Source organism: Typopeltis vanoorti, chromosome 5, assembly GCF_054136105.1.
Source record: "Typopeltis vanoorti isolate ZY-2024b chromosome 5, IOZ_Tvanoo_1.0, whole genome shotgun sequence".
Taxonomy (NCBI): Eukaryota; Metazoa; Arthropoda; class Arachnida; order Uropygi; family Thelyphonidae; genus Typopeltis; species Typopeltis vanoorti.
Window position 1 is genome coordinate 29,884,430 of NC_143553.1, and position 19,262 is coordinate 29,903,691.

A 19,262-nucleotide genomic window follows, 5' to 3' on the forward strand; every position below is an offset into this window, starting at 1 on the left:
TAGGCCAAATTTGGTTGTTCTTTCTCTTACATTTTTAATAGGAGTTCTTAGTCATATAGATGAACTTTGAAATATACAAATTATATATATATATATATATATATATATATATATATATATATATATTATTTTTTTTTGTTTGTTTATTTTTTATAGGTTATATAGTTTGTAGTGGTGTTAGAAGAGCCAATGGTGTGCAGGGGCTAAGAATTATCGTCCAGTCTGATAAAAGTCCGTATTATGTTGATACAAGAATTGAAGCATTTCTACATTATATTGAGGTAGTATAGTTCTTTATAGTTCACTGCAGTTATTTTGCACATATATATATATATATATACACACATATATATTCATACCAAATACTCTTCTTCTCATATCCTCGTGAAAAATTTGTTTCTGGAATGCTTAATATTTCAGATTCCTCATCTATGTTCATATTATTATGATATTACCACCTTCCAGTAAGTGACATAAGTCCATTAAGAGGAAAATATTTAAGATCAGTTATGTTTCCCAGGTTTATACTAAACAAATGCATGAAAAACATGAAAACCACATCTTGATGCCCATTAACACAGTGTTGGGGAAAGTGTGAGAAAATAATTTGAGCTATTTATTTAATTGCCACTGTGGTCTAGTCATGCTGATGTGTGTATTTGTTCAAAATAATATTCAATACATGCAATATAAAATGCAATCTTCCCTCCAGACCCAATAGTTGGCTTATGGCTCTCCCCCCCCACCCTCACCCTAATTTTCTGTTATATATCCAGTATTTTGTCAGATAGAGATTCCCTCATATAATCATCAATATAAAATCTTTCCTTCACAATAATTGTGATGCAGTTCTTCTATAAAATGACCTAATTTTTTGCTTCTATATCCTAGTAGTCCCGATATATTTTTAGTCCTAACAGTAAAAAATGAACTCCTTATATCTCTTCTTCGTCGGTACTGAGCATACCTCCAATTGCCTACATATGCAGTGTTTTGGTTTTAGTTTTCTATTTTGGTCGAATGCTATATGTTTTAACTATCTCTATGATGTTTATTTAATAGTGTAAACAAGTTGCCATTTGTAGTGTTTTATTCATTTTGTGTAGGTATATAATGGATACATCTCCAAGAAAACATTCAAAAATATGTACTTTTTCTCAGCACATCCATGACTCAAAGAAAACTTGCCATTGAATTTGGCATTGGTTTGGCTACTTTTAATATGATTTTAAAGAAGGGGAGACAGATACCTTTTCTCTTGACAGAAAAAGAAAATGGGAGTGAAAAAGTAAAAGTACACTTACTCTAAATCATTTACTAGTTAGAAAAAGCAAAATGAATCCAAGATTGTCTGCTGTAGACTTTGGGACTTGGCAGCTACTGGGATTAATGTCTGACATGACAGTCCATCAAAGATTGTTGGAAGTAGAGAGGGCTGCCCACAGACCAAAAAAGATACAACCGTTGATTGTTTATCAACAGTTGTTTCTTTTTGCTATGCAGAAAAAGAGACTCCAGTGGACAAACATGTACAAAGGTTGGACTGTTGAGAAGTGGAAGAAGGTCATATTCTCAGATAAGAGCCATTTCTTTTTCCAAGAAGAGCAAGTACCCTATGTTTGCAAAACAGCAGCTGAGAAGACTTCTCCCATCCGTCTTCAACAAGCTCCTAAATACCCAGCTAAAAAGATGTTCTGGGGTTGTTTTACACATGATGGTCCAGGATCACTTGTGCCTGTTGATGGTATGATGAAAAGTGACCAATACATAAAAATATTGGAGAAAAGAGAAGTCCCACAGATTAAGAAAGACAAAGAACTCCTCTTCCAACAGGATCTCAATCCATGCCACACTTCAAAAAAAGCGAGAGTTCCGCAAAAATCACGACATCCAGTTGCTTCATTGGCCAGGTAACTCTCATTAATCCAATAGAAAATTTGTGGGTCATAGTGAAAAAGAGACTTGGAAAATTAAATAGTGATACGAAGCATAATTTAATACAATCCATTATAAAAGTATGATTTCGAGATGCAGATATCTCGAAATCATCACATTTTTCTAGAGAAAAATGTGTTCTACGTTGGTCAGGTCCATGCCTAAGTGAATTAATGAACTTATTGGGAACAGAAGAGCATCTATAAATTATTAGATAAAGTTGGAGTTTAATTTTTGTACTTATTTTCTTCCAAAATTTAAATTTTTCTTTAAAATGTGAGTATTTGGATTAATTTGTTTGCTACTGTGTGTGTGTGGACACATATATACACATGCCCAAATTAACTTTTAAACTTTGTTTAGAATTTAATTTGGGCATGGATGTTTGTGATAGGGATCTTTGTGACAGTTATTGGATATTTTATGATTTTCATCTTCCGGGGTAAGATCATTGCCCTGCTTATTGGAGGCCTCAAGTCCCTAGAAAGAGCTCCTTGTTTTGTTTCTAGAGCAGGATCTCAGGTTATATAACTTGTGGAGAAGAAATTATATTTTTACCATAACAAATAAAAGCTTCCATATGAAGTATCTGCACAATCTGTCTATATATGTACTTCTTTAGAAGTGCATATATGAAAATATTATGCATCATTTGGTTATCATTCTCTTTATTCACTGTTTAACCTTAAATATATAAAGAAAAATGTGATAAGCATACTCATGAGCAGTACAGAGTACAAGCAAGAAGGGTCAAGTAAGGTAAAAAAAAGTCAAATCAGATTATGAGAGAAAATTTGCAAAGTAGGTCAAAGTAAATCCAAAAGAGTTCTTACATTAATGTAGTAAGAGGGAAAATGACTATGGAAGAATGACTTCAATCAGTGCTCGTCATAGGAAGATGACAGATGAAAGAAATTGTGAATTACTGAGGGATTATTTAGCAAAGGTGTGTCATCAAGATCGAGATTTTGCAGTAGCTAATGTGACAGAGATGCATGTCAAAATTGAGGTAGATGAACAGGATGTGTTCAGCATATTGAAAAACGTCAATTCAAATACAGCAGTGGAACTGGATGGCATATCAGTCCATGTTATATGTGAATGCGCAAGAGAATCTGCATCTACTGTGATGTTGTTCATTCTAAGTCTCAGCTCTGGCAGGGCTTCAAGGGAATGAAAAGAGGGTTAAATATCTCCTTTACATAAATCTGATTATAACAACTTACAGATAATTAATATATCAGGAGTGGTTATTACATTATTGGAAAAATTGGTTAAGGTTTTGTAGATATGGATACGATGCTGTATACTGGGCAGCATAGCTTTGTAAAGGATAGGTCCTGTCTTATAATTTATTCACATTTTATAATAAAATGACAGTAGAATTAGATAAAGAAAATGGCTACATCATCCAAAAGGATTTTGCAAAAGCATTTGACAGAATACCACATGGAAAATTATTACAAAAGTTGGAGCAAATGGGAATGGATATGAAGCTACTAGTATGGATGGGGAGGATGACAGACAGACAACACGGAGTAATACATGGTGGAGTGAAATCTAGGAGAATAAGGGTGACTAGTGGAATACTTCAGGGTTCTGTACTAGAGCCACTACTCTTTAATTTGTATATCAATTATTTAAATTAAGGGGATATTAAATCCCACATTATTTCAAAGCCGAATAAGAAACTCAAAGATAGAAATCTGATCTAAGAGTTTCATGCCAAATATAGAAACTATATAAAGTTCGGCGAGTCCAAGCGAAAGCCAACACCTGGTAATGCAATGCCAGGGCAACTCGTTGCAAAGGTGGAGCAAGTTCCGATCACTATTCTTGGTATTTTCCCATAATGTAAAACAACAGCTCCTAGGAGATGTATTACTGTTCTACATTATGAGAGAATGTCACTACCCAGACCATTTTCTATCTTTTTTAAGGGCTCATCAGTGAGTAGGTAGACCTGAATAATACCAAGATGGTAGTGAACAGAAACTTACATATACTCTGCTATACGAATTGCCAAGAAGGTGTACCAATAAATTATTTAAAATAAAGAGCCAAGAGGCTTCAATTCGACAACGTAAAAATTATTTAAATTAAGAGGATATTAAATTACCACATTATTTCAAATTTTTTATTCAAATTTCTTAGATCAGATTTCTATCTTTGAGTTTCTTATTCGGCTTTGAAATAATTTGGGATTTAATATCCCCTTAATTTAAATAATTTTTACATCGCCGAATTGAATCCTCTTGGTTCTTTATTTTAAATAATTGCATATCAATTATATAGAAAGATTTAAGGGTGAATATTCAGCTTGTTTGCTAATAATGCAAAAGTTGGGAGTGCAGTAGTTGAAAAGATGATGCTGTTATCCTGCAGGATGATTTAAATAAATTGGCATTGTGGAAGAAGGATGCACTTGGAGTTGAAAAGGCCACATACTGTGTATCACATTGATGGTATACTGGATTGCAGGAAATTGATGAGGCCCAGGGACTTAGGGATAATAATGGACAGAATTGAAATTCAAAGGGCATATTCAAAAGTTGATAAAATAACTCAAAGGATTATTTGGAAGTTGAAAAATACACTAAGAAATAAGATAGGGAAGTTATTATCCTCTTTATAAGGCTATGATTTTGCTGACTAGTGTGCACAGAATTGGTTTTCTGGGTTTCTTGAGTATCTGTGAGAGGTATGATAAGTTTTGTGTGCATAAAAGTTTTAGTGTGGGTCTTCCACAATGAGTCTCTGGGCTCCCTGTTGTTATTATCATTATATACAGGGTGTCCCAGAATTCATGGCCCAAACGTGAGGATATGGTAGTACACACCGAAACCACCAATATTCATCATAGAATATGCTGCCGCAAACGCAGCCCTGTGCTGGTAGGGGGCACGGCTAAAAAGCACTGGATCAGCCAAACCCCAGCATTCTCAGCATAGACCGGACACGAGCTGGAGCAGTTTATGAATGCAGAGAAAGCCAATATGCACCTGATGTACGGCATTGCCGAGGGAAATGGTAGAGAGGCACAAAGACTGTACCGTGAGTGATATCCTATGCGCTGTGTGCCCGATCATAAAATGTTTGCATGACTGCACCATCAGCTGTGTGAGGCAGGTACCTTCCACATTAGTCAACATGATGCTGGACGAGCACGGACGGTCAGAACGCCAGCTATGAGTGAGGACATCTTGTGTATGGTGACAGATAACCCAGGTACAAGCACGCGATCCGCTGCCCGGAGCCTGGGTGTGCATCGGAACAGTGTCCGGTGAGCATTGCATGAAGAAGGGCTACACCTCTATCACTTGTCGAGTGCAGGCATTGACAGCTGTTGATTATCCCCTGCGCATGGATTTCTCCCAGTGGTTCCTGCAGAAAAGTGTCATACGGCCCGATCCACCCCCCCCCCCATGTGCTCTTTGGACGGATGAATCAACTTTCTCACGTGAAGGCGTAGTCAATGTCCATAATGCGCATTTGTGGGTGGCCCAGAACCCCCATGGTACACGTCCACAGTCGAACCAGCAACGGTTCGGCGTCAATGTCTGGGCAAGGATCGTGCATGACTACTTAATTGGACCCTACCTACTGCCGGACTGCCTCGATGGGCAAACGTACCGTATTTTTCTGCAACAGGTTTTGCTGGAATTGCTTCAGGATGTTCAAGTCGCCATCCGCTCCCATATGTGGTTCCAGCACGATAGGGCACCTGCCCATTTCAGCATGGATGTGCATCAGCATCTTAATGCCAAATTTGGGAAGAACCGATGGATTGGGCCACGGTGGTCCCATCTCATGCCCTGATCACCCGATCTTTCTTGTCTTGATTTCTTTCTGTGGGGACATTTGAAGAGTCCCCGTGCAGTCCACGGGGGATCTGGTAGCCCGACAGTCCATCTCAACCGGTGATATGCGTAACAAGCCTGGTGTTCGCGAGCAGGTACGCCAATCAATACTCTGTTGTGCCACGTGTATCAATGTAGGTGGGCGAACGTTTGAGCATTTGTTGTAATGATCTCCAATAAATGTCACTCTGGAAACCTGTGTCTGTCCTTCATTTCCCACTCCTCACTGCATTTACGGCCGCATATTCTATGACGAGTATTGGTATTTTGGTGTGTACTACCATCCCTCTCACGTTTGGACCATGAATTCAGGGATGCCCTGTATATTGTATAATGATAATAATAACCTTAAATGTGGAATAACTATCTCAGATTTTAGTATGTGCAGATGAGGCTTCCAAAAAAAAAAAAAAAAAAAAAAAGCAATTTATCCCTGATATTTATAGATATTATTGCAACTAGACTTAATTTTTTAAAGTTCATCCCTAGAAAAAAACCATCTTCCTAACTCTTGCATTCTCTGCTTCTAACAGTTACTCTCTTAGTGAAGGATTGTCAGTATTAACCACATGGAAATAAAGGCACATAAACTTAAAATGATGTTTATTAATTTTCAACTCTGCCAGATTTCATGTACTTTTTTTGTATACTTCTTCAGGTAAAGATGCTAGACTATACAGATGGAGATGTTAAAAGATGGGGCATTACATTCAAACAATGGATTTCGAAATAGATGGTTAATTAGTTCAGCATTTATATGCATGTGTCAGCATCATATACATGCAGTATTGTCATGGTGAAAAGTTTAATGTCCACATAACATCAAGGTAATAAGGGAGGACTAGATTTTTTTTTTTTTTTTTTTTTTGAAATCTTGAGTGTGTTCTATCATGCTGTTTCTTCAGAATAGTCTATTTGTTTCACATAGCAATTAGTGCAAGAATAGTAGAATTCGTAGATTCATTGTTTTGAGGGAAGGTTTTGTGATGGTTTATGCTAATGTAAAAATATGAAGTCCTCTAGCATGGACAGATTAAGGTTGCCTTTATTTACACCATCTAATGTCGAATTAATAGATAGATGGATGATATTTCTGGTATTTTACTGATCCATGTTGGATACACAGTAGAGTTGCAATCATTTATAGTCTGAGCTATCCTTCACTTGTGGCTTCCCTGAGCAGCATTGTAGCATATCTTTTATTGATTTGAATTTATCTCCATTTTGTGATTATACAAATCCACTTATGCTCACAGTTCCGTTTTTCATTGCCACTTCAAGTGCTGTGTGCTCTATTATGTTAGGACTGATGACATTCTTTTTCTGTGTTGGGTGGATGTAGCATGAAGATATCTTCTCATATGTGTTGGTCTTTCTGAAACTGAAGCAGCATATGTTAGTTATTACCCTCCAAATATGTAAGGATTTGTTATTATTTTCTAATTCTAATATGAAGTGGTTGTGATGATGTAGATTGTTTAAATACTATATAATTCTAGTTATTTTTTAGATCCTGGCTATATGATCAAAATGTCATTGTCATAATAGAGCAGATTCTTGGTTTTAAATGGCAGCTCTTCAAAGTTTGTTTTTCTGAGTAATGATTCCATGGCCTAACCTTCTTCCTGTTCATGTTGATTTATCGCCATAGTAAATCAACATGACATGACTCCAAACATGATATATCATATGACACCTTATAATGAGATTTCTGATTATCTAATAGTAATTCAACATCTTGACTGACATGAGTCTGTAATGTACAAAATCTCACAGGAAAATTACAAAATTTCATCTACATTTTTTGAAAGAGTAACGATTCAGTAAATGATAACAATAATCTTATACTTTCTTTATAGTTCACCACACATACTCATATTTACTGCTGTTGCAGTCATTGCTCCTAAATTGATCTGGTTGGCTGAGTGGTTAGCACGACCACTCTCTAAGCAGGAGGCTGTGAGCTTGACTGTGGATGTTTATGATCGTCTTCAGGCAGGAAATAAATTTTATGGTATGAGACCATTATACCTCTTATTAGAGGCCTGAAGCACCTTGGAAAAGTTCCACTTATGGTCAGTGAAGGGTTTCTGGATTATGTAAAAAATAAATAAAAATGCACAAAAAATGTATGAAATTATTAAAAATTGAAAAAAAAAATCTACTCATGATATTAATGTATTCCTAATGTAAAAATTAATTAAAGAGAAAACTAATTGATATAGCAAAAATTTAGAATGGCTTTCTCTTAACATTCGGCTGCCCTAATTTATTAATAAAAAAATTGAGCATACAAGAGAGAAATTAAGTAGATGCTTGTCCGATGTTTGATCAAAGTGGGACACAAATTCTCTTTAAGTAAGTTCTCATATTGTGGTCTTTGTCTGGCCAGCATCCCCCAGCCTCTTATTCTGTATGACAGAGAAGAATAGATCTTCATTGCTGGTGCTCTGTAGATTTCTGTCCTTCCATACTCTCTTCTTTTAAATACAAATTACCTTCTCTAGTTGAATGGATATTCAATACATAATTTTACTGATGACTGTGCTGTACCCTTTCTTTTCTGATAAAAACCTACTATACAAACGAACAAAACATGTTCAGCATTCAACTTGACTTCTACAGCCATAAATGCTAATAATCATATCTTCAGTGTAAGGCTGAATAATTAGAGATAAGATAGCATTTAAATGCTATCTTATCTCTAATTTTTAAGGCACCTTTAACCATCAATCTTTGAATGAACATCTATCACCTCCTCAGAAATCATTAAATTGCTCCAGGGTTACTTTCCTCCTGAATAACTGTTAGAAATAAGGCAAAAATAGGTGACTAGTTGTGTGCCACAAGGTTCAATGCTAGGACCACTACTGTTTAATTTGTACATAAATGATATAGGAAATTGCTTGGAAGGAAGTATTCAGTTGTTTGCTGATAATGTGAAATTAGGTAGAGTAAATAGTAATCAACTCAATTTTAAAATGCCTACAATTATGATTTAAATAGGCTGTCAGTATGGGGCAAAAGATAATGGGTGTCAGTTTAATGTGGAGAAGTGCAAAGCTATGCATTGTGGAATAAATACATTACAAGCTGTGTACCACATTGATGGAACTGTAGAGATTTAGGGGTGATGGTAGACAGAAAGTTAAAGTTATTTTACAACCTTAGCAATATGTCCTCTAGGACATATTACTAAGATTGTAAGGTAGCTCATAACATTACTTGGCTGTTGAAGAATACACTAATACATCCTCATCTGGATTAGCGTGCTCAGGTCTAATCTCCTGGATTTCTTGGGGATGAGAAAGCAATGGAGAACATTCAAAGGTGAGCAACCAGGATGGTAAGTGGTCTGTGGAATGTTTCCTGTGAGACAGATTAAAGGTGTGTGGATTGCAGAAGTTAGATGATAGGAGGAATAAAAAAAAAAAGGGGCAGGGGAGGTCAGCACTTGGCACTGGTAATGTTCTTCCTTCAAATCTGTATGCCATGTGCTAACTACCAACCATTCTAAATTCTGTTCTAAACTCAAATTTTTCTTCCTTTTCATTCATCTCTTCTTCTAATATTCCTAAAAAGTACACTATGCAGGTACAGTAAGTCCCTTGACCTACATGGATTCAAATAATGCAGATTCACTGATACATCATTGTGGTACTTCAACTTCCAGGTATCAACACCATCTATCAAGTGTCACTTTCAGCATAATAGAAAGCTTTCCTAGTAACCTCAGGCACAGCTGACATTGTTGTCATTTTGTTTGATTCTGCTTTGATTGCAAGTTGTGTCTTGTTGATGAACCTGCATAGTACTTATTATAAAAAATATATATAAACTATAAATATGTCTGAGAAATATAAAAGTGATGAGAATACATGTATTAGAAGTGGTAAAAAGGTAGACTAAAGTAGAAATTGTTACACATGAAATGAATGAACCAACTGATTTATGTTGAGACTGAAACTAATGTAAAATTTAAAAAATGAGTTTACAGTAGTACAGATAAGTATCTATATCAGATAAATATTTCAAGATGACATTAGCATCTGCAGAGTCTAAGAACATATTAAATGTTCTTAGACTGGTTGGGTGGATATCATTTTCTCCAGTTTTCATGTCACCTTTACCATCTTTATCCTTTTACACCACCTCTTTCCTCCATTTCTGATCTTCTTCATCAATCTGCAGAATATCTAGCTACCTTCTTGATATTTATTTTCTATGTTCTCACCAAAGTCTTTCCATGACTTTTGTTTAGCTTTCTTATATTTGTCTCTGTATCTAAGAGCACAAGCTGACTTTTTTGCCAGGAACGTTTGATATGCTTTCTTCTTTTCCTTCACTGCCTCTTTAACTTCCTGTGTCCACCATGGAGTTCTGATTTTTCTATCCTTGCATACAACCTCACCACATGCTTCTCTAGCTGAATCAGTCAGTGTTTTCTTCAGTGCTTGCCACTGAATCTCCAAGGTTTGGTTCCTGTTCTCAGACTCTTTCATTTTTTCTTGAATGATGTTTGTATATTTTAGTCTATAGTTCAGATCTGAGAGCTGATCAACTTTTATTCACTTTCAATTTTTTTACATGTTATTCTTTTTCAATATGAAATTCAATTTTATCCTGCTCAAGACTAAATAGTGATCACTTCCAATTTCAAAATCCTCTGTACACTCTGGTGTCCTGCACCAGGGAGAAAACATCACTATCAACAATATCATAGTCAATGAGACTTTTCTTATTCCTTGCCTCTTCTTTCCATGTGAATTTATGCACTTTTTTATGTTGGAACATTGTGGTATGAGTAGAAATCCAACAGGTATTTGCCATTATTATGAGCTTTGCTCATTTCTTCAAATTTTCCAAAAATATTTATGTATGTCTGACAATCATTTCCTACTCTGCTATTTAGATCCCCGATAAGGACCAACTTTTCCTTTTGCATTCAGCCAGCTGCCCTCTCTAATGCTTCAAAAAATTCCTCGATTTCTTCCTTGGTAGAACCTTCTGTGGGACCATAAGCACAAATAAGTCTCATTGTTCTTTTCTCCATTCTGATATTTTCCTGCATCACTCTACTTGATACTGCCTGCCATTCAAGAAGATTAGCCTCTTATTTAGTGTTGAATACTATTGCTACTCCTTCTTTTCCTTGATTGTCATTGCCTGAATATAACATTTTGTATTTATTGCTCAGAAAGATATCACCAGTTTTTGTCTTTTTTTTTGTTTCAGTTACCCCTATTATGCCGAACAGGTACTTATCCAATTCCTCAGCTAGTTCCATTTCTTTCCATTCAGGCTTCTTATGTTGATAGTACTGATCTTGAACTCTGGTGATGTTCAGTTTAGGATTTGTTCCAGTAGCTGACTTTTTGTTGTTCGCCCTGGTTCCCTGGTGAAAACAATGGGGCCTTGTTTAAACAGGTGATGCCCCAGTCGACATTTTGCATCTCATCTCCCGTTTAAATTGATAAAAATGGGGGGGGGGGTATTTAGCCTACCTACAATAAAGGTACTATAGGTTCACTAAAACCTTTTGTGTGGTAGGTGCCCCATAAAAATTTTTAAAAATTAAATTGAATTTTAGTAAATTTTATGTACTCATTAGGATATTGAATAAAATTTCATTTTTCAACGTTTTATTTTTGTAAGCACAATCTGCTATCCTTTGAAACAAACATCAAAAACATCTCATTTAAGACCGTTATATAAGATTTCAATTCGTATGAAAGCCTTTGGAAAGAATTAAACATTTAAGTCAAGGACTCACTGTATTCAAATGTAATATTACGAAGTATCTCTTTGCATGACTTCCCACGTACGTTAAAATGCTGTGTGGTGATTTGAGGAGCATATCTCCAAATCAAAGAACTATACAACAGTGATTATTCAAATACATAGAACTGCACAACATCTTTATACTAAATTCTATGCATACATGTGGTTCCATACATACAGTAATTGTTAGCATCTGCCCATAAGAAACTGTGCAATTTGTACTTGATTCATTAATGTTCTTCAGAGAAGCAAAATGTCAAACTTGATGATAAAGCTTACCATCAAGAGATGGTAAGCTTTATCACTTGAGTTCAGATCTATATAAGAAAGATTTGCCATAAGCAAGCAACCTACATGGTCAACTTGTACTTCAGATCAGATGTAAACCTGGAAAGGTATCTGGTGTCATATTGCAAGTATTTAGTATAAAACTTTATATATTTTGTACATGAGACTTAACATTTTGGTGTGGGTTGATTATTCCTTTCACTACCTTCTCAAAATTCCTTAGGCACTTATATATCTAAATTACACAATGTATGCATATTAGTTTAGTTGCTGTTATTACTATTATTATTTCACAATAATAGTAATAAAAAAATTCTCTGCAAAACCCTTCCATTAAAATTGTAATCTAGGTCCTAACCTATGCTGCTGCTAACATGGTTTCAAGGTTAGGAACCACAGTCTATTTGTAAAAATTTCTAACTTAGTTTTACTATAAAAAAAAATACATATGAGACTGCATTTACTTTAAAAATTGTTCAGTGACATAAATTTTAAAAAAGGAAAACAAAAGTTTGGAGAATTGATTGCACGATTTGGATTCTTGATATCAAGATATTGTCATCTTCTCCCTCTTTATTTATCACATACCAGATTATTTTGATCCTGCTGAGGTTCTATGAAGGAGCAAAGTTTTACTCTGAAGTATAGAGAATATGATTCCAATGAGCAAACATAAATGAATATATATTAGAAATCATTATCACAAAGACACTGCACCTTATTACTAATTAATTTTGTGATGGAGTAAATTTACTTCATCGTAAAAGTAAGTACTATGAGGTGGGAACTGAAAAGGTCTGATAAATGCCTCAATTGAGATTCTACCTCAATTCCTTCATGGTGATTATCAGAACTTTTTAGCACACCTTCGTAATTATGAACTTTTAAGATTTCATGTGTTGGCTGTCACAGTAGAATATGATACATGAAGAGCTTGGTTGTAGGTAAAGGTATTAGAAGGCCAGGTATATCCTTGTGGATTAACCTGTTAATAATGGAGGACTTATTAACCTGTTAATAAGTCCTCGTTAGATCCTTTCATTGTAGTGAAAGTCAAACTTTTAGCCAATAAGGAATGCAAGGAAAACCAGATATATCAGAAGAAAAATGCTATTTTCAGTTGGGGATGGCTGATATACTGGGACCAAGATTTTTTTAAAATGAATACTAAGTATTTAATTTGTTGATATTCTTGTAACTAAAGAATAAGATAACTTTTATTTAAACTTGTATTGTGATTAGTTTCCTTATCATATATAGAAATATATTCAAGAAATGACAGACAAAGAATTCGAAGTTCACAAAGCTGCTCTGGCTGCACGCAGGTTGGAGAAACCAAAAAAACTAGCACAGCAGTCAGCAAAATATTGGACAGAAATTTTAACTCAACAGTACAACTTTGATAGAGGTATGGCTTATTTAACATTTACAATTAACATTTAATTTTTTATTACGCTTTGATTTCCTGAAGACCGTTACATAAGAGAGACATGCTAATTTTGAAAAGTCACAGAATGCTGTTAATTTCATCAGCAATTCCATATATGTACAATCTAGGGATATATAAATAGTTTTTTTTATCAACAATTTCCTTCCAAATTAGTCTGTTATTTGTAAAGTCTATAATATTTTCAGATCTTAAATTTCAGTCCTATAAAGCCCTACTAATTGCATCAGTTTTATGTTTCTTTTCGGTTCCATGGGAGAATTTTACTTCTGTGTTTCTAAAAGTCAGAAAATTCAAGTATGAACCATTAGTAACAGTTAACATGCCCTCAAATCTTCTGACTGATCTAACTATTTGGGGGGTGTTAAAAGATAGAGAGCTAACATTTGATTGATTTACTTTTTATCCAATTCTTGCTTATCACATGACTAAGATATACACCCTCCTCTAGAAAAAAAAATTACATATAAAAACTTATTAAAATTACTTCAGAATAACATAATTCTGAAGATTATGATGCTCTTATATTCTAAGAAAGCAAGACTAATTTTCTTAACGGAGCATGTGACTTTATGGAATGAATGATAGATCCAATATAACAGATATTACATACATATATTGGATCTACTGTTTGTTCCAGAAAGTCACACATGATTGAATATTATTGAGATATCAATATTCCCATACCATACTACTTACTTTCCATCACTAAGAAAGGATACAAACAAAAACACACTAGCAACATTAAAAATCCAAGCACACTCCTGAAATTGAGAAAGTTACTATTATCGATTTTCAAGAAAATAAAACCAAATCACATTGTTCTGAGTCACTTAGCAATAAGAATCACCCAACATGACATAAACACAAAAAGACCCTACTCTGTCCCTTATTGCCATTAAGTAAAATAAATTACTCCCTTATATTCTCAGCCCAACGTAACTTCTCTTAATACATCACATCATTAAACCATGCAGTAAGCTCACAGTTAGTTATCTGATGATTTTAACTAAAACAGCCTACACACCTTCATGTTGGGGGCTTTCCTGTTATATAACAACTTTAATGTTCCTTTTGTTCTTTATTTTCATTATTATTACTTTATTCATGCTTTCGGTCATCTGATAAGTATCTTTATGCTCAAATTATTGGTTCTTTATCTTCAACACCTCTTAATTACATACTATATTGTCTTACCTTCAAAAAATGCACACAGGTATATGAAATTAATAATCAAAATTAATATAATCCCATTTATTCAGCCTCTCTATAACCTAGTTGGGGAAAAAAAATCTCATTATAGTTCACCCACCAATTAGAGATCCCTTGACACTTCTGTGCATGTCAGAAAAAGGAGAATCCATTCCGATAATAGGGTAATCATTCCGTATTGTGGGATGAGTTGTTTATTATTACAGGTCGGAAAATTAGCTTCTCTTTTATGATTATTGTAGTTAACTATGTTGCTTGTATAACAGTTGGAAAATTTGACCTATAAAGCACATGATTTCGTGTGTTGGCAACCAATTCGTACGTCCTTCATTTCTTTCTCCCCTTCAGCATGAATCGACTATTCTTGGCAAGACGCCAACCAGAGACCTATAAACAGTGTGCGAACTATACCAAAAATAGTTTAATATTAGAGTATATGAACATCATAATCTTCAGAATTTGAAGTATTAATTACATTTAATGTTTTCAGTTTTAGGTTTGTATCATGTAATATGTGTAAAGTAAGATTTATTTGAAAAGTTTGAAATGAGAATTAATCTGTAGAATATGTTAGCTATAAGTATTGAAAGGTGAGAACACCTTTTGCAACATACTGATAGAACATTGTTCATCATTAATTCAAAACTTGTACAGAATTACATGCACCTTGTGTTAAATGGAAAATAGTGTGGTTGTAGGAAATGCAAAACAGTGTGTTGTTGTTGTTTTTTTCAGAACTATCTGGTCATAGTCAGAATTGAGAACAATTTATTTCCATCTAAAATAGCTACCAGTTTCTCTATGCCAATTTAAAGAAATTTAACAAGATCTGTGACCTTACTCAGTTGCCTTCACAAAATATATATGTCATTCAGCTTCTCCATCAAAAGGATATGACTGTTAATGATGATAATCAAGCATTCTCAATCATCATCAGATATGTACCCTCCAGAAGTGTACAAGATATTATGATAGTGCAATATGAACAAGATACATACTTTCTATTTACAATTTTCCTCCAAATTAATCTGTTATCTATCAACACTCCAATATTATCAGATATTATATAACTATATTTTTGTTCTTCTAAGGCACTTTTTACTGTATCAGTCCACCTAGATCTTGGTTTTTATTTGGTCTTCTTCCAACCATTCTTTCAAAAAAACTGTTTTGTTAACCTTTTCTCTTCCATTCTGTTTAAGTGTCCATGCTACCTAAGATTAGCTCTGTCTGTTCACACATTCTCGAATGTTGACTATATCAATGTCTTTTTTAAATTATTGATATTTTATGGACAACCTCGTGGAGTCCTTAAACGCATTGAGAGAGATCTCAATCTAATCACCCATTTTCTGCCTGCCAACCAATTTCTGTAATCCACAAATCTTCAACCTGTCCTCATAATGTTCATTCCATAGACCTGCACCATCTTGAACATGTTAGCTATAGGCACCTCTTCATCTCCTCCTCATCCTCGAAAAATCAAGGTGACTAGAATATTATAACAAGCAGTATGCACCATTTACACAGTATTTATCATATTTTGCTTTGAACTATTTACAGTCATGGCACCTACAACAGACTCTGGCAACCTATTCCACTCATTCACCACTCTCCAAGCAAAAAATCTAGATCTAATACCCTTGCTGATTTTAGGGAAATTGATGTTAATTGCTTTTAATATTTTTAAAATTTTATGGTTATTGTAGCCATTGGCTACAAAGGTGTTAAGAATATGATTAAGTTCAGTAGTAAGGGCATTGTTATTTGAAGTGATTAATTTTGCCCTGTTATATAGGGTTTTTATAATTCCATATTGTTGGGAGGGGGATAGTGTGATTGCTGGTGAATGTGTATCTACCTGTATGTGTAGGTTTTCTATAAACAGAGAAAGCCAGGGATCCATCAGGCTGGCATGTAATCAGAGTGTCTAGTAAAGGGAGATTGTTATTGTTTTCTTTTTCCAATGTAAACTGGATCCTGGGGTGTTGATTGTTTAAGTGTGATAAGAAGTTGTGGAGTGTGTCCAAGGCCATGCGGCCAAATAGTGAATCTACATAGCATAGCCAGACAGCAAGTTTATGTGTGGCAGAGTTTAAGGCTTTTTCTTCAAAGGTCTCCATTAAAGAAGTTGGCTGAGGGGGGGTGGGGGGGTTGTGAGAACCAATGACAGTTCCCCTCTATCTGTTTGTAGAGTTTTCCTTGCCAAACGAAATAGCCTCAATACATCGTGATGGTGAACTGAAATAGGACTGAGATATTGGATGGAAATATGGCTTGGATGAGGTATAAGGTATCTTTGAGTAGGATATTGATGAATAAGGAGGAGACATCAAAACTGACCATTATGTCAGCATGTTAGAGTGAGAGGTTTTCTATACTGGTTTGAAAGCAGGCTGAATTTTTTATGTGTGAAGGTGTGTTGCCAGTATATTGTGTGAGCACTTTGACTAAATGTTTGGCTAATTTGTATGTGAAGTCATTGCCATCCACAATTGGACGTAATGGCACATTCTGCTTATGGATTTTTGGAAGTCCATATATTTGGGGGGGGGGGGGGGGATAGAGTTAAAAGGTTTTAGTTTGTTAGTCACTTCCACAGTCCAAGAAGTAACCTTCTTAAGGAGCCTATGGAGTGTTCTGATTTGGGAGCTGGTGGGATCATATTCTATAGGGAGGTAGGTAGACCAATCCAATAGTAAACAGAAAAGTTTACTATTGGATGGGCTCTCCACTCTGCCCCCCAATAGCAAACTTTTACATGGAAGATTTTGAGCAACGAGCTCTAGAATCGGCGTGCCTAAAGCCCAAAATTTGGCTCAGATACATCGACGATATTTTCGCCATTTGGCCCCACGGTCGCCAAGCACTAGATACATTCCTTAGCCACCTGAACAAACAACAGAAACGCATCCAATTCACCATTGAAATTGAAAAAAACAACTCTCTTCCGTCTTCCTTCGGACTCTCTCTCCTTCTCAGTTTACCACAAACCTACACACACAGGCCAGTACATACACAAAACTTCTTATCACCACCCAACACAAAAACTAGGGGTCATAAGCACCCTTAAACACAGAGCTCAAACCATTTGTTCAAATGAACAAGCTCTTAACCATGAATATGAGACCATCAAACATACCTTTATAAAAAATGGATACAGTATAAAAACCATTCACAAGATCCTCCACAAAGATACCACTAATAACAAAAAAGATTTCAAGAATGCTATTGCTATACCGTATGTTAGAGGCATTTCAGAAAAAATAGACAGAACACTACACAAATACAACATCAAAACCACCTTTAAACCCCCGACAAAATCAAGACACCTACTCAGTTCTTCCAAGGATCCCCTGCCACACTTAGCCCACCCAGGGGTTTACAAAATAGATTGCACATGTAACATACCATACATAGGGGAAACAGGGCAAACCATCCCAATCAGAAAGGATGAAAACAAACTTCACATAAAATACCTCCATTTTGGAAAAACCGGCCTTTCTGACCACGCACTCCAAACATACCACAGAATTGACTGGAAAGGTACCAAGTCCCTACACCGCACCAAAACCTGGTTCGAGTGGAAATTCAAGGAAGCATGTGAAATGCTCAAACATGATCCGAATCTGAATCAAAATGATGGTCTAACAATTCCAAGAATGTGGAGGACCCATCTACAACCTTCATAGCAACCACGAAGAAAAATTTCAATACAAGACCTAGTGAAGTGTTTTTTTTTTTTTTGTTTTTTTTTCCCCCTTCTCCTTGAACATTCAATAGCAACCTGTACTGTACAAATCCAGAAGATAATCGTAATATAACTGTATAATTCCAGAAGAATCCTAGTGCGTGAGGACTTTAGCAGAGTTTATTGTAGTTTTTGTTTATTTTATTTTATTTTATTTTTATTTATTTATTTTTTTATTTATTTATTATTTTTTTTCCCACTAGAGGGCAGGCTAAGAAAAAGATTAGTTAACAACATAGATGTAATTTACTTGTATAGAGTGCAACAGCATGTAGCTTGTTCTTATACTTCTGAATGTATCCTTCTGAAGATGACCTCAATACAGGGGTCGAAACGTAAAGTTATTATTTTATTATTAATCAGTAAAATAATCTTTTCAACACGTGTTTTGTGTCCATAATTTAACAAATATGAAGGACAACTCAAAAGATAATTGCATTACTGAAACGAACATTCATATGTAAAGATAAGGATGTAATTTTGCTTCTTTACAAAGTCCTAGATAAGACCTCACTTGGACTATTGTGCGCTGGTCATCTCCTGGTTTCCATTGTGATTCTGATATATTGGAGAGAGTACAAAGGAGAGTGTTAAAATTATATCAGGATTGTGGAATACTGATTATGAAGACAGATTGAGGATCTGTAGACTGCAGACGCTAGCAAACAGGAGAAAGAGGGGTAACATGATTGAGACTTACAAATTACTAAATTTTTTTCTCAGAGGGTGGTGCGTGATTGGAATGGATTGCCATTGGATGTTGTGAGTGCAAGCAGTGTGAATGAATTCAAGAATAAGTAATAGCTGGTGTGTGTAGTATGTGGCCTCCCTCGATGAGTCTCTGACTCCCTGGAGGTCTCTCTTAATAATAATAATTAAAAATTTATATTTATTTTTTATATCCATTTATGAATTGTTTATTGGCTTACCTTTTTATGCTTACTAAAGTTTTTTTAGTGTTTCCTTTTTTTAAAAAATTCATTTTGTT

At 35.1% G+C, this 19,262-nt stretch overlaps 1 protein-coding gene across 1 annotated transcript in view; it reads left to right on the forward strand.

Moving 5' to 3' along the window:
- Nucleotides 1–19,262, forward strand: part of Ide (Insulin degrading metalloproteinase) — a 599,910-nt gene that overhangs the window by 506,057 nt on the left and 74,591 nt on the right. The window contains exons 24-25 of the mRNA XM_090392302.1: nt 157–281; nt 13,125–13,272. Of these exons, the coding sequence (XP_090248428.1) occupies nt 157–281; nt 13,125–13,272 (273 nt within the window). The remainder of the gene's footprint in view (nt 1–156; nt 282–13,124; nt 13,273–19,262) is intronic.